Source organism: Pteropus medius, unplaced genomic scaffold, assembly GCF_902729225.1.
Source record: "Pteropus medius unplaced genomic scaffold, Ma_sr-lr_union100, whole genome shotgun sequence".
NCBI classification, from domain to species: domain Eukaryota; kingdom Metazoa; phylum Chordata; class Mammalia; order Chiroptera; family Pteropodidae; genus Pteropus; species Pteropus medius.
In genome coordinates this window covers 885,157-899,698 of record NW_024349142.1, presented here as the reverse complement: position 1 = coordinate 899,698, position 14,542 = coordinate 885,157, and the positions used below count along the sequence as shown (strand labels likewise).

The window sequence follows — 14,542 nt, the reverse complement described above, 5'->3', positions numbered from 1 at the left end:
GAAGGGCTGGTTCCTCCATTACTCACTCCTCCCTCCTATCCTAAGTGGGATCTCCATGTCGTCCCTCATGTCACCCTGGTGGCTGCCAGTTTAGTGTCACCCAAAGACAGGATGATGTGGAAAGACACCTCTTGCTGCTCATCTCCTGTTTAAGAGATGGGGAAAAACCTCTGATCTGAGGGCTGTATCATCTCCATTTCAGATGAAGACACTAATTAGCTGTTTGCCCAGAGTGTCGCAGCTGTGAGGTGGTGGGTGGTGGTCTGAACCCTGACACGCCTGCTGTGTGGTGCCCTGAACTCAGGATGGATGTGGATTCTGTACCCTCTGAGCCTGCCCAACATGTCTCTCGATAGGTGCCCAGGACATGCGAATGAAACGAGTGCTGAGTTGTGGGCACTATGTGGTAAAATAAGCAATTTTCATTACAAGGTGGTGGTGGTGGGGCAACTTTGCATCTGGCCCGGGCTTTTATTAGTTCTCAGCTGTAGGTCAAGTAAAGACCAGCTAATGCTTCTCAAAACCTGACTCTGCCAGGCAGTGTGCTGAGTGCTAGGCACTCACCCAGGACGCCCAGCAAGAACTCCATGAAGTGCTTACTATTCTAAGGTGCCGACCAGATGCATGGATATACGTGAGCGTGCATCAGAATCTCCTGGAGGCCTCATCCAAACAGAGGTCCAGGCCACCCCCTTCAAGAGTTCCTGATTCAGCAGGTCTCCCGTGGGGATTGAGAATTTGTATTTTGAACTGGCTTCCAGGTGATGATCTGGGGCCCTGACTTTATGAAACACTGTGTTAGAGGACCCTTAGGCCAGCGGGGTGGAGCACCTGAACTGTGAGGGGGAGTGGTGTTTGGCTGATGGCAGGGATGGACCTTGTACCCTACCTACAGGGACCCAGCCAGGCAGGATGTGGATGCCAAGCCCTCTTCCCCATCTACCTGCCCAACTCGTGCCCGGCTTAGGCCTGAGGCCCTTCTCGGGGCACCCTTTTCTAATTTTCACAAAGGCACCAGCCAAGCTAGAGGGACCCTGGATCTGAAGGAGCACAATTACGTGGGACCTCATAGGCCAGGGTCAAGGGTTTGCACTGGAGGGTGTTAAAGCGAAAGAGTGACATGATCCTACTTAAGTTTTAAGAAGAGCCCTCTGATTAACAGATACACAAAATGCGGTCCATCCACACGAAGGAATGCTATTCAGTCTTAGAGGAATGGCATTCTGATACCTGCTACAACATGGATTGACCTGGATGACATTATGCTCAAGTGAAATAAGCCAGACACAAAAGGACAAACATCGTGTGATTCCATCTACAGGAGGTCCCTAGAGTCATCAAACGCATCAACAGAAAGTAGGACGGTGGGGGCCAGGGGCCAGGGAGGGAGTAACGGGGAGTTAGTGTTTAATGGTCATTTTCAGTTTGAGATGATGAAAAGAGTTCTGGAGATGATGATAGGGATGATGGTTGAACAACAATGTGAATATAATTAACACCACTGAGTTGCACGTTTAAAATGGTTAAAATGGTGGATTTTATATTATGGACACTTTACCACAATTAAAAAAGAAAAAAGATCCCTTTGGTTGCTGTGTGGAGAAGGGAGTGGGGTGTAGGGGTGGGAGGAGGCCAGTGCAGAAGCAGGACACTCCCAAGGAAGCCCGAGCAGTTGTTCAGGTGAGTCTCAGAGACTGAGACCAGACGATATGATGAAGAGCAATGGTGGAAACAAACACACCACAGAAACAAACTCATAGATACAGAGAACAAATTGACGGGTGCCAGATAGGGGTGTTCAGGGAGGGGGTGAAAAGTGAAGTGATGAAGGAGTACAAACTGCCAGTTACAAAGTCATGGGGATGTAAAGTACAGCACAAGGAATACAGTTGATAATACTGTAATAACCATATGGTGTCAGATGTGCACTACACTTTCTGGGGGGATCACTTTGTAAGGTGTATAAACCTCCGACCACCACGCTGTACACTTGAAATTAATATAATACTGTATGTCAACTGTAAAAAAAAAAGTACAAGTGAAGCCTTCAAGTGGGCAGTTGGCTGTGAGCCGGCACAAGATCAGCACGTTCTTGGCTGGAACACAATAGGCAAGACCGAAGAGGGGCAGAAAGGTGGCCTCAGCAAGGCAGTTGGCTGTCACCCAGTCTGGAGCAAGAAGTTCTGTCGCAGCCGCCAACCGCCTGTGAAAGCAGGGGAAAGTCATTGTGCCCTGGGGAGTACTTGTCACGTGCCACTGCTGTCACACTTTGCACCAGCATCACGTGGAGGTGGGATAGGCATCTGACCCTCACCGTGCCGAGGAGGAACCGCGGGTGAAGACGGAGACAACTTCTCCGGGTCCACGCTCTAGAAGCCAAATACGCTCCCCTTTCTGAGATGGAGAACCTGAGGCCATGGCCGTGTCCGAGTATGTGCAGGGCGCGTAGCAGGCGGTTCACAGAAGGGGCTGAAGCCAGAGACCGAGTGCCAGGTTCGCTCAGACGGAGAGCCGCCGGAGACGCAGGAGTCACGACCACAGCCCGCACCGACCTGGGCTTCATTAGCTCCGCCCCGTCTCGGGCGGGGCGCGAGACGACCCGTTGTCAAGGAGACGCCACGCAGGCGCTGATTGGCGCGGAACTCTGGCCCTGGCTCCTCGAGGACTCTGCGCCTGCCCGTTCCCGGGTCTAGGGGCCCCATTTCCCGAACGCCCGGCCTCCTCCGGTCTCCAGGACAACGCTGCCCTGGGCCCACCTTCTCTCAGTGTTGGCCTCGCCCCCGGCTGCTCCTCTGCGCATGCTCGAATGTCGCCATGCATTCTGGGAAATGTAGTCCAAAGCCTGGCGCCCTAAGAGAGGCCATGTTTGCAATGGCTCGATGCATCTTGGGAAATGCAGTTCTGGCGCTGGAGGAGCCTTTTGGGGACGTGCACGGGTCTCCAGAGCGAGAGCCAATGGGAAGCTGCCGTTGCCGCGAAGCTTCCTGGGAAATGTAGTTCTCGGTGAGGCCGGCGGGCTGGGCGGGGGGGTGGTGGCTTGTCCGGCGAACCGACGCCTGACCCTGACAAAGTGCTGAGGGGAGGAAGACGGAGAGGGCTTTACAAAGAGACTGCCGGGGCACGGAGTCCCTCAAGTGAGCCTTGTGCCAGCGCGAAGAGGTGAGGGGGACTAGGGGCCCCGCCCGGGGAGAGGCGAAGGAAGTGAGTGAGGGAGAGGGGAGGGGGGTGGGGGTCGGCTGGAATTGACTCTCCGTGGGGCCGAGGATTGGGATGAAACAGGTCAAGTGAAGAAGAAGGTAGAAAGGAACGGAGAGCGAACGGGAGGGGCTGGGGGTGGGAAGGGCTGGGAAGTGGGAGGGGGGTGTATGTCCCCGAGGTGAAGAGCGCAGGAGAGTTGGAAACGGGGCGAGCGGGGGAGGGTCTGGTGAAGGGGGAAGGGTGGGGTGAGGGGAGGATTCCAGCAAGGGGGTGGGGCTCGGCGAGACTGCGGGCGCCGGGACCGACCTCATTGGAAAGGTTTGGGGAAATGGGTTGTGGGGACAGGTTATCTTTCCGACGGAGTCGGGCGCAGGTGGTTCGTTTGTGCGCCATTTCCACCAGTGCAGTTTCACCTTTATAAGTTGTGGGTTCCTGAGGGTGAGATGAGTTGCCTGGTTTTCTTTCTTTCTCGAAGAGCACCCGCCCCTTTAGCTTGATACAAGGGGTTAAGTTCATTCTGCCCCGTTAGCTGGTTGCAAGGAGTTAAGTTCGTTAATGGGGGTCCAGTGCTTCCAGGCTGTGTTTGCTGTTGTCATCTGAGGCGGTCCCTTCCCCGCATCAACCCTAATCAGCCTCGAATCACCGTCTTTTAGCGCCTATTCTAGTTTATAGCTAACTTTGAAATGCACGTGCTTGTTTTGTTAAACCGGCACCTCCTGCACCTCACAAAGTAACAGTAATTTAAGTGACCACCTCTAGTTGGGGGCTTGTTTAGCCCAGGCGCTGTTCTCAGCACCTTCGTTTCTCTGTATCTTGAATTCTTGCTGCGACTCTTGGGTTAGAATGATTTTACTGCCCAGGAATGGAGGTTCGGTTTGTCAAAGGTGGCCGTGTACCTTGTCCAAGGACAAATAGCTGGTAGGTGGCAGAGCCAGAATTTGCTTCAGAGCCCTTGTGCTGAGTAAATATTTGTCCTGTGGACCAGTGGCTCTCCACCAGAGGAGACCTTGCCCCCAAGGGACACGTGGCAACATCTGGAGACATTTCCGGTAGTCAGAAGTGGAGAGATATTACTGATATCTGATGGAAAGAGGCCAGGGATGCTGATCAGTGTTTTCCGTGTCACAGGCTGGCTGCCGCAGCACAGGATCATCCAGCCCAAATACCGCCAGTGCTGAGGGTAAGAAAGCTGGCGTAGACAGGTCTTTACCCAGCGCACTTACTCAGTGCTGGCCCACTTCTAAAACCCTTTGTGGGGAGTGAGCCATTATTAGTCCAGTATTAAAAGTGGAGAAATTAAGGCCAGAGGGGACAAGGCAGGTGCCCAGAGTCACAAGCAGATCAGTGGCAGAGCTGAAAGTTGGAACCAGGTAGCCCAGCACCAGAGCCCGTCTCAACCATTTAATTAATCTGACATGCGTTGTTTTTAAAGCTGGCTGCAGGCCAGATTTGTCCCGCAGGCAGCTGCTTGCTGACCCCAGTCTCAGGCTAGGGATTCTCAAAAGATTCAGACTCAGGACCCTTTTATAGTCCTAAAAATTATTGAAGGCCCCAAAGCACTTTTGTTTATGGGGGTTAGAGCTTTTGGTGTGTATCGTATAAGAAACCAAGACTGAGAAATTTTGTATATATTAATATATTTAGAAAAAGCAGCAATCAACTTTTCACATAAGATTAATACATTTTAAAAATGAAAAACAACAGTGTTTTCCAAAATGGAGAGTTGGAAATGTGGTGTCTTTTTGAAAATCTCTCCATTATCGAACTTAAAAGAAGACAGCTAGGTCTTCATGTCTGCTCCTGTGGCCATCAGCCTCTGAAGACCCCACCGGACACTCAGAGAATAAAAGGGAAAGAGGCGTATGATGTCTTAGAGTTAGGACAACAGTTCCTACCTCGCAGTGTCCCCTAGAAAGGTCTCGGCACCGAAGGGGTCTCCAGACCATTCGAGGACAACACTTCTAGGCCAGGGTTTCTCAGCCACGCACTGTTGCCCTTTGGGGCTGGATCATGCTCTGCGTGGGGAGGTGGGGGTTGTCCTGTTCCTGTAGGAGTCTCAGCCTCCAACCCCCCAAACATTCAGAAGTGTCTTCAGATGTTTCCAGATTTTTATGTGCCAGTGGGATGTGTGTGTATGTGTGTGACATTACCCTTGGTGAGAACCACTGCACTGGGCTCTGTGTCATCTTCATACTGAAGTCACTGCCACGTCTGTGTTCTTTTCCTTTGGGAAAGCGGAAGAGGAAGTGGAGGGCTCACGGCTTCTTCCAGGGTGGGGTGGGGTGATTACACAAAAGGAAAGGGGATAGTGGGTATCGGGGAGCTCTTAGGGTCTGCCAGTTTTCCCAACACCCAGACATGATTGGGGTCTGTTAGTGTCACCATCTCTTGGACTGCCACGACAAAATGTCACAGATGGAGGGGCAGTTTCAACAACAGACATTTACTTCTCATGGTTCTGGAGGCCAGGACCAAGTGCAGGCAGATTTGGAGTCTTGTAAGGACCCTCCTCCTGGCTTATATGTGGAGCCTTCTTGCTGTGTCCCCACCTGGCAGAGAGATCCTAGGGACATTTCTCTTCCTCTTCTTACGAGGCCACTAATCCTATTAGATTAGGACCCCACCCTTACAACTTTATTTAATCTTTCCACCCCAGTTTTACTGAGATATAATTGGCATATAATATTGTTTTTAGATTGTACAACATAACGAGCTGACGTAGATACATAGTAAAATGATCACAATAAGCCTAGTTAACATTTATCATGTCACATAGTTACAATTTTTTTCTTTTGATGAGAACTTTTAAGATTTACTCTCTCAGCAACTTTTGGGTATACAACACAGTATTATTAACCACCATCACCATGCTGTTCATTATATCCCTGTCACATAACTGGAATTTTGTACCTTTTGACCAACATTCTCCATCATTTAATTATCTCCTAAAAACACATCTCCAAATACAGTCGAGGGTTAGAGCTTTTGCATACTAATTTTGGGGACACAGTTCAGTCTGCAGCAGTTAGTAAGGAAGATACTAGAGGTGGCTTTTGAGCTGCTATTCTAAGATGTCTGCATGGGGGACACAGGGTTTGGTGTGTAATCAGGCAAAACAATCATGAGAATGGTGGTGCTGGCGATAACTGACACTGTCCTGAGCACTTGCTGTGTGCCAGGCCCTGTGCCAAGTCCTGTGTGTGTTTTCCTGTTTAATTCTCACAGAGGTCGAGGGAGGAGGCTGAGGTCCTGTGATGCCCAGGTCACCCCTGGGAGGGGCTGAGCCACGATTTAAACCTGTCCTGTCCCAGGAGGGAGTCACAGCCCCCCTTCTTCCAGCACCTGCCATCTACTGAGTACTGAGTGCAGCCCCTCTCAGGAGCCTTCTGAGGCAGCTCTCGGCTACACCAGGCAGGTGAGCACTTCGTCTCTTGGGAGGAAACCGAGGCACAGAACGGTGACTCTACTTGCTCCAGGTCACACACTCTTAGATGGGGACCCTGCTCTCGTGTCATCTCACATGGAAGGCGGTGGATTTTGGAATGACTGGGCTGGCTCTTATGTGCGGAACTTTCCTCCTTGCAGGTACTGCTGTTCCCCGGGCTCGCAGGCCCCCATGGAGGCCCCGTCTGCCCCGTCTGTGAAGCAGGAGGGCCGGGCCCTGGACTCACCATGGCACCGCTTCCGCCATTTCCACCTGGGCGACGCGCCAGGTCCCCGTGAGGCACTGGGCCTGCTGCGTGCACTGTGCCGAGATTGGCTGCGGCCTGAGGTGCACACCAAGGAACAGATGCTGGAGCTGCTGGTATTGGAGCAGTTTCTGAGTGCCTTCCCAGCCGATGTCCAGGCCTGGGTGTGCAGCCGGCGGCCGCAGAGTGGGGAGGAGGCGGTGGCCCTGCTGGAGGAGCTCTGGGTGAGCATGCACACGCAGGTGGGGGTAGAAGGCAGTTAGCACCACATCCCTCCACCACCTTTCCATGGTCATGGTTTGAGACAGACCTGCCCCTTGCAGCCCGCAGTCCTCAGCTTGTGGGAGCGATACTCCACACAGAAGCAAATAAGCAGCAAGTTCCATGCACCCTAGAAGCAAGGGTGTGATGGGCATAGGGATGCTGGAGAGCAAGTGGGGGCATCAGACTAGTGGTACAGTTAGATGGAACAGCCCCCAAATACCCTCTCTCCTGACACTCCCTCGAGGGTCCCCAAGAGCCCCCTTAGTTTGACAGTCCAACAGAAGGACTCCGAACTTGGGGGCAGCTGTTGTGTTCACAGTTATGGTGTATCACAGCGGAAGGACACAGACTCAGTCAGCTCAAGGAGGAGGCACAGGGGCAGGGACCAGGGAGTTCCACACATGGAGTTTCCAGCCTCCTCCCAGGGGTCAAGTAGGGGACACCAAGTATGGCCCACCAAGGAGGCTTCCTGAACCCAGTGTCGAGGGTTTCCTTGGGGGTCAGACCCATGCGCATGGCTGACTGTCACATGGCTGACTTCGGTCTCAGGTCTGGAGGGCGAGCTTATGCAGCACGGCTGAAAGTCCCCCGGGTAAGTAGCACAGCCTGTTCGACTCCATGAAGCCCTGAGGGGTTGTTACTGGGCATTGTGGTCCTCTCTGTTTCACAGATGAAGACACAAGGTTCAGATAGGTCTAGCAGCTTGGCCAAGGTCACACATCTAGTTAGGGGTGGTGGGAGGGATGGAGCCAATGCACTGTGGCCCTAGATCCCTACTTCTCGTTCCTGAGCAGCTATGGCTGCTCTGTCCTGGACATCTTCCTGTGGATGGCACTCGGCCTCTGCGTGGCTTAGCATCCTGTGTCTGTGACCCCAAACCAGAGATTCCCCAGGACATCTGTGGAGTCATGCAGAGGAGTGCAGATTCTTAGGCTCAGGTGTGCCCTGGGTCATGGGGAGAGCCTGCTGGTAGTGTGGCTTCCTGGTCTCCACCCCCAGGTGTGCTGACCATGTTGTGCACTCGACCATGCTCTGTCTCAGTGGGAACTTGGGTGAGACCATGTGCTGCCCAGTATCCTCTGAACTGAATTGGGAGGTAACTCACTTGGGGTCCCACGAGCAGGTTTGTGGCTGGAGGCATCCAGGGACCTGGCCAGCCTCATGCTGAACCCTGCCCCATGCCTCTGCACCCCTGTGTCCGACCCTCTTTCTGAGGGCAAAGGCAGGTATCCACTCACTTAGCGTCTAGTGTAAGAGGTACCAGGCATTGGAGTGTAAAATCAGGCACTCACGGTGGCAAACAGCTTGGCAGTTCCACCAAAAGGTTAAACAACTATAGCAGGTCCTGGAGTCGCCTTTCGTTCAGCATTGATGGGGCGTGAAGGAGTTTAACTACCACGTATGTCAAGCAGCCTCTGGTGAAATGGGCTTCGTTATGTGTCATTTCGCTTGAAGTTGCAGAAGCTACCGACGACGTTCAGTGAGGACTTACCCGCCCTGTTAGCCAGTAGTCCACTCCTGGGTGGGCACCCAGCAGAAAACAACATTCATTTGTCCTATGCTTATACCCAGGAAAGTGTAAATGACGGCAGCGTCACTCATAATAGCCAAATCGTGGAAACACCCACACGTGCACCAGTTGGGGAGCAGATAACCCAAATGTGGAATGCTTACACATGGGCTGTTACTCAGCCCTGAAAAGGAGCAACATGCCGACACACGCTACAATGTGGATGAGCACTGAAAACAGTATGTGAAAGAAACCAGTCAAAAAGACCACATACCATACTGCATGATCCCATTTAGACGAAACATCCAGAATCCGCAGAGACAAGAAATAGATTCGTGGTTCTCAGTGGCCAGGGGGAGAGGAGGAGTAGTGACTGCTGACGGGTTCAAGATTTATTTGGTGGGTGATGAAAATATTCTAAAACTGATGGTGGTGATGCTTGCACAACTCTGAATATACTAAAAACCACTGAATTGTACTTTAAGTGGGTGAATTCTGTGGTTTATGCCTCATATTGCAATAAAGCTGTTTTAAAAAAGATTAGCACCAGGGACACCACAAAAGCAAGGCAGGCCAGCCCCTTCCCCTCTGGAGCCTGCCATCTGTAAAATGTGGTGCGCTGGTCCAGGCGGCTCCATTGGCAGTCTTGACATTTCAGGGAGAACTGACACCAACTCCATATAGACTCTTTTCTAAATGGGAGATGAGGGGCCATTTCTAGCTCCATGGGTTCAGCATTACCCTGAGAACAAAACTAAAGACCTGACAAGGAAAGAAAACTGTAGGCCAGTATCTTAATCTCAAAATAATTACATTGAAAGAAACTGGACAAAAAAAGAAAAGAATACCTGTTTACTGTGTGGTTCTAGTTGTGTAAAGTTCTAGAAGATGGAAACCTCTGGAGTGACAAAGCACATTGGGGTTACATGTTGGAAGGGAGTGGGAGAGGTCGTGTGTGTGCATAGGACTTTTCTGGGCGGTAGGTGTATTCACCGTCTCGTTGGTGGTGGTGTTTTGAGCATGTACGTCTGTTGAAATTCATTGGATGATGTGCTTTAAGTATGTGTGTTCATTTGCACATCTGTGTGCCTCTATAAAGACGTTAAAAACTGCAGTGTGACAGGCACCAAGATAGGGGATGTTCCTGTATCACACAGGATTATAAACGTGTGTGTTGCAGAGACGGGCTCAGCAATCTCCAGGATGGATGGTGAAGGATATGGGACAGGTTGGTCCAGGCACATAAGCTGAATATACCAAATATTAGTATATTCAGACCTGGTACTTAGGATTCTAGCCAGGGACCCAGCCAGAGGTGGAGCCAGACAGGATGGCAGGGCCCGGGCCTGTGGGCCTTGTGGGCCACTGCAGAAGCAAGTGACAGAACAGCACCTGCAGCCCCTCACAGCCTGGGGTGCACAAATGGTCAGGAATCGACTTATAGTCCCCCTGGGGTGGAAAGGTGGCCCCAGATTATCCTGCCACTGCCCAGACAGTGGGCATTTGCTGATACGTCCCAAACCATGTGCTTTTACATAATGCTCCGCAGCTGCTTGTTGGACCCTCTTACCAGCTAATAGAATTTTAGGCATCTTGAATTTTCACCCTAACAATTGCTTTAGCCTGAAAGCATTTGAAACAAGTAAAATGCAGCAGGGGACTGGATGTAGTAACTCACGAGTCAGCCATCCTCCATCAGCACCAGGAGAATTCTGGTTTTGTCCTCGAGAACGAGGGCTTGAGGAGCAGTGACAAGAGTGGACAATAACTGAGCATAGTCACTCTGAACCTTTTCTTTAACCTTTCTGGCTGTCGCCGTCTCACTCAGGGCTGTCTGCCATTTGAGCTGGGGAAAGCCACATCCTAAACTTGCTTCATTTTTCCTGTTAAAAGTACCTTGTGTGTTTTTCTGCATTTCGTCAAGGAGTTTGCAAAGGCAGTAAGAAGCTAAAGCAAAGTTGAAAGCGGGTGTATCAGTTATCTGCTCTTGAGTAATAGATCAACCCAGAACTTAATGGCTTAAAAAATCTGCATTTATCATGTCACATAGGTTCTATGGGTTATGAGCTTGCTACGGGTTAGGTTCTCTAAGGAAGCTGCTGCTGTCATCTGGAAGTCGGCTCAGGGCTGGAGATCCTGAGGTGGTCCCTTGTGAGCCTCATCATGGGGTGGCTGAGCATCCCAGAGCAGGCGATGGGACTTGGTGACCAGTTAAAAGGAGGAGGGAGGGAGAAGAATTGAGGCCATTGCTCAGGTCTCTCAGTTGTGGATGTGGTGTCTCTCATTTCAGGGACCAGCGATGAGGGCCCCTCGAGACACGACAGAAGGCTCCGGGGTCAGCCTTGGAAAAGAAGATAGTAGGATGGTCCCATTAGGTGAGCAGCTGACTACTTTCCCACACTGCCGGCTCTCCCAGTGCCAAGGGCCCCTTGTCTCCCAGCCCAAGCAAGGCCCCCTCTCTTATTTGTTCATCGAGTGTCCCTGGTGTCCCTGGCACGTGCCAGACCCCACGCTGGAGCTAAATCAGAGCCCCCCACCCTGGAGGGCACAGCAGATGGGTGTCATGCCAATCCGCACAGCAGCACAAAGGACTCATGTGCTAGACATGGCTCTGCCCTTGGAGTTGGGCAGTTACCAAACTCTGTAGATGCAGGAGTCGCCCAGGGAAGTGAAATAACTCACTTGAGATCAGGTGCTGGCAAAGCCAGGACTGCACCAGGCAGTCTGTGCCCACACTCTCAGCCTGACAGAGCCCCAGAATCATGAGTCCTTGGCTCCAATTCAGTCATGCTCTTCCTAGTCCGGATGCTGTGGCCATGGGTGCCGCACCCTGTTCCAATCGATGGCTTGGGGCACATACCTGCCCTGGAAGACTGACCTCTAGGATGCCCACCAGGGGCAGATTGGTGATTCTGCAGTCGACGTGGACTCAGTGCTGGTGTCCATGTACGTGGTTCCTGGTGGGATCTTGTGCCAGCCAGGGCCGTGGTGTGCACAGCAGGGAAACTTGAGGGTCATCACAAGGTCACATATGGAGGCAGCAGGATGGGGGCCACAAGGAGGGTAGGGACCTAGAGAAAATGGAGGTGATAAGGACCTAGGGAAGATGGAGGACTCAGGGAAGACAGGGACCCAGGGAGGATGGGGGATGCGAGAGAAACAAGAACCTAGGAAAAAGGATGGGGGAATGCAGGGAAGGGGCAGGTCTGGGGAGAAGTGGAGAGAACCTGGAGAAGGAACAGAGAGGATGTAATGAGAGAGACAATTGAGACCCTGGGAGATGGGGAGACATAGGCAGCAGCTTGAGGGGAGACCTGGAGAGAAGGAGCCAGGAGATAGAGACAGGCAAGATAGACCAGGGAAGATAGAGGGAGGCGATAGGGAAGGACAGTAGAGACAGGAAGATAGAGACATAAAGGGAGGACAGAGGCCACAGGCAGCTTTGGGGACCCTGGAGAACAGGAGATGGGGGCCGGGGGCAAGAAAGGGATCTGGGGAGGATTGGGAATGTGGGTAGAGTAGAGGCCTGGAGTTATGCTTGGGAACGTGTGGTTTTACTGGAAGCAGGTCCCATTCCAGTGAACACCACTGGAAAAACAGGTGGAAGGACCCGTAAAGGTGCAGGGATACCTGTGTGCCCTGGAGAAGTGGGGCGAGTATTAAGGTACTTTCTGCAGAAGGGCAAGGAAGGGGAGCCAGCCAGACTGGGCCGGGTCACTGGACAAGGCCTCCGAGCTCAGTGCCCTTCTCTGTGTTGGGGTAACAGGCCTGTCCTCACTGGATTTGTGAGGTAGAAATGAGGTGTTCCACGTGGACTGTCCAGCCTATGCCGAATACACAGGGAGAGAGCAGACGTTAGCGAGCTGTTTTTGTCACACCTGTCCCAGTGTAAAATGAAACAGGTTGCTCTTCTCCCTGCAGTTCCGTAGGGCAGTTAGAAAACAGGGAGAAAGGAAATATGTGGTTCATCCATCCATGCTACTTACCACCCACTGTTTGTTACCTGGGTACCTACTCACACACACCTACCTGCTCCCTTGCACCTTGTGCAGTGCACCCACTCACCATTCACCCATCAGTCTACCTTCCTAGTCATCCCTTCACCTGTCTCCTCACTACCCCATCTCCACCACCCAGCCTTCCATCCACCAACACATCCGTCCATTTACTCATTTACCCACCCAGCCATCCATCATCCACCATTCATCCATCCCCTTGCACACTTATGACTTCTCTACTATTTCCTCTTCAACCCGTCACCTGTGTATTACACCACTTTCCCCATCCCTTCATTTATCCCCCTCACACCCACCCACCCATCCATACATGTTTGGTGGGCACTTACTCTGCACCAGGCATTGTGCTGCAGATCACAGGAGTGAACGAGAAGCTCCCCTCAATGTCTCCTGTTGGTCAGAGCTCCCAGCTGGCCCTAGGGCCGCCCCTCCTGCCCCGGACGCCAGCGTCAACCCCGGCCCACCCCTGCCAGGTTTTACTCACCCCCATTGGTGCAGAGACGCTGCCCTAACTGCACCTTTGCCTGGCAGGAGACACAGCTCTGGGGGCTGAGGAGCCAGCAACAGGGGACGCCCAAGCCACCCGTCCCTACAAGCAGGAACCGGGCAGCCCCCCACCAGCGCCACCCACGCCAGTCCTGCCCGCCTTCCTGGCTGCCTCGGGCGCCACGTCCTGCCCCGAGTGCGGAATGGCTGCCCTTAAGCCGGCGCACCTGCTGCGCCACCGACAGAGTCACTCGGCCGAGAAGCCACATGCCTGCCCCGAGTGTGGAAAGGCCTTCCGGCGCAAGGAGCACCTGCGGCGCCACCGCGGCACACACCCCGGCGGCCCCGGACCGGCCTTGCGCCCGCTGCCTGCCCGCGAGAAGCCGCACGCCTGCTGCGAGTGTGGCAAGACCTTCTACTGGCGCGAGCACCTGGTGCGCCACCGCAAGACGCACTCGGGTGCGCGGCCCTTCGCCTGTTGGGAGTGCGGCAAAGGCTTCGGGCGCCGTGAGCACGTGCTGCGCCACCAGCGCATCCACGGTCGGGCTGCAGGTGGTGCGGGAAGGCCGGGTGCGCCAGGCCCCGAGGGCGGGGGGTCCTTCCCGCCCTGGCCTCTGGGGTAGCCGCCCAGCCACCCTTGGTTCCCGCTGTGCTGCCGGGTCTCTCCAGCGCCGGCTCCTCTTCCCGCCTTCTCTCCCTCTCTCCCGTGTTTACACTGTCCGATGCCCTAACGTTCTCTGTTTTTCCCAGCTCTGCCCCAGTCCTCACTTTCCTGTTAAGCTCTCACTTCCATTCTTCCTTACTGATCCCTGAGCCTCTCCCATCCCGTGGAAGGTACCTCCTCATTGAACCCTCCTGCTTCCTTCCCTCACAATCCACTCCCTTACCCCGGCGGTCAGGAGCAGCAGGCCGGCCCTTTGATAGAGAGGAGGCTGAAGGTAGGGGCTAGGTCTTGCTCCTAGAGACCTCCTCAGGACAGTTTGGGGCACAGGAGAGGAGGCCGACAATGGATTCCTTGGTCCCGCTGCCCTCCGTGATGCAGGAAAACATGAGATGGACAGAAATACCCTCTCTGGGAAGCCTGTGGGAAATGACAATTCAGCATCTGCAGAGTAATAAAGTCACTGATGAGGTGTGCAGACCAGAGCCCTGGTTCTGTCCTACACATTACCCTCCCGGAGCTGAGTGTCAGGGCGGGGTTCTCTGGGACCCACACAGTGGAAATCTGAGCTTAGCCGTAGAGCACCAGTTCTTGTTCTTGCTAAGAGTATTACTTGGGGTAGATCACTCCATTTCATAGGGGGCCCCCAAATATCACTGAGTAGGTCTTTTGGGTGGCCCATTTTACCAAGAGAAATCCATTCTCCTGCTGGAGGTAG

General features: G+C 53.2%; 1 protein-coding gene and 1 long non-coding RNA gene across 4 annotated transcripts; one reads left to right on the top strand and one right to left on the bottom strand.

Annotated features, from left to right (window-relative positions):
* Nucleotides 1–651: 651 nt before the first annotated feature.
* On the bottom strand, nucleotides 652–2,895 carry LOC120617057 (uncharacterized). Its single transcript, XR_005656765.1, has 2 exons — nucleotides 2,315–2,895; nucleotides 652–2,203 (listed from the first exon to the last, which is right to left on the bottom strand). It is a non-coding gene; the product is annotated as an uncharacterized LOC120617057 (long non-coding RNA).
* ZNF444 (zinc finger protein 444) lies at nucleotides 2,869–14,309 on the top strand. Of its 3 annotated transcripts, none has more exons than XM_039880649.1 (5): nucleotides 2,869–3,003; nucleotides 6,424–6,613; nucleotides 6,784–7,111; nucleotides 10,952–11,036; nucleotides 13,209–14,309. In XM_039880649.1, the coding sequence occupies exons 3-5, from the start codon at nucleotides 6,815–6,817 to the stop codon at nucleotides 13,784–13,786; spliced, it is 960 nt and encodes a 319-aa protein (XP_039736583.1). In that variant the 5' UTR covers nucleotides 2,869–3,003; nucleotides 6,424–6,613; nucleotides 6,784–6,814; the 3' UTR covers nucleotides 13,787–14,309. The 3 variants fall into 3 exon arrangements, with proteins under 3 accessions (XP_039736583.1, XP_039736582.1, XP_039736584.1); XM_039880648.1 differs by lacking the exon at nucleotides 2,869–3,003 and adding an exon at nucleotides 3,492–4,378; XM_039880650.1 differs by lacking the exons at nucleotides 2,869–3,003; nucleotides 6,424–6,613; nucleotides 6,784–7,111 and adding an exon at nucleotides 7,126–7,743.
* Nucleotides 14,310–14,542: the final 233 nt, after the last annotated feature.

Coding starts and splice junctions, on each gene's coding strand:
- ZNF444 (XM_039880649.1), top strand. CDS start 6,815: ATGGAGGCCCCGTCTGCCCCGTCTGTGAAGCAGGAGGGCCGGGCCCTG. Junction 7,112..10,951: donor CCCTGCTGGAGGAGCTCTGG/GTGAGCATGCAC, acceptor CTCTCATTTCAG/GGACCAGCGATGAGGGCCCC. Junction 11,037..13,208: donor TAGTAGGATGGTCCCATTAG/GTGAGCAGCTGA, acceptor TTTGCCTGGCAG/GAGACACAGCTCTGGGGGCT.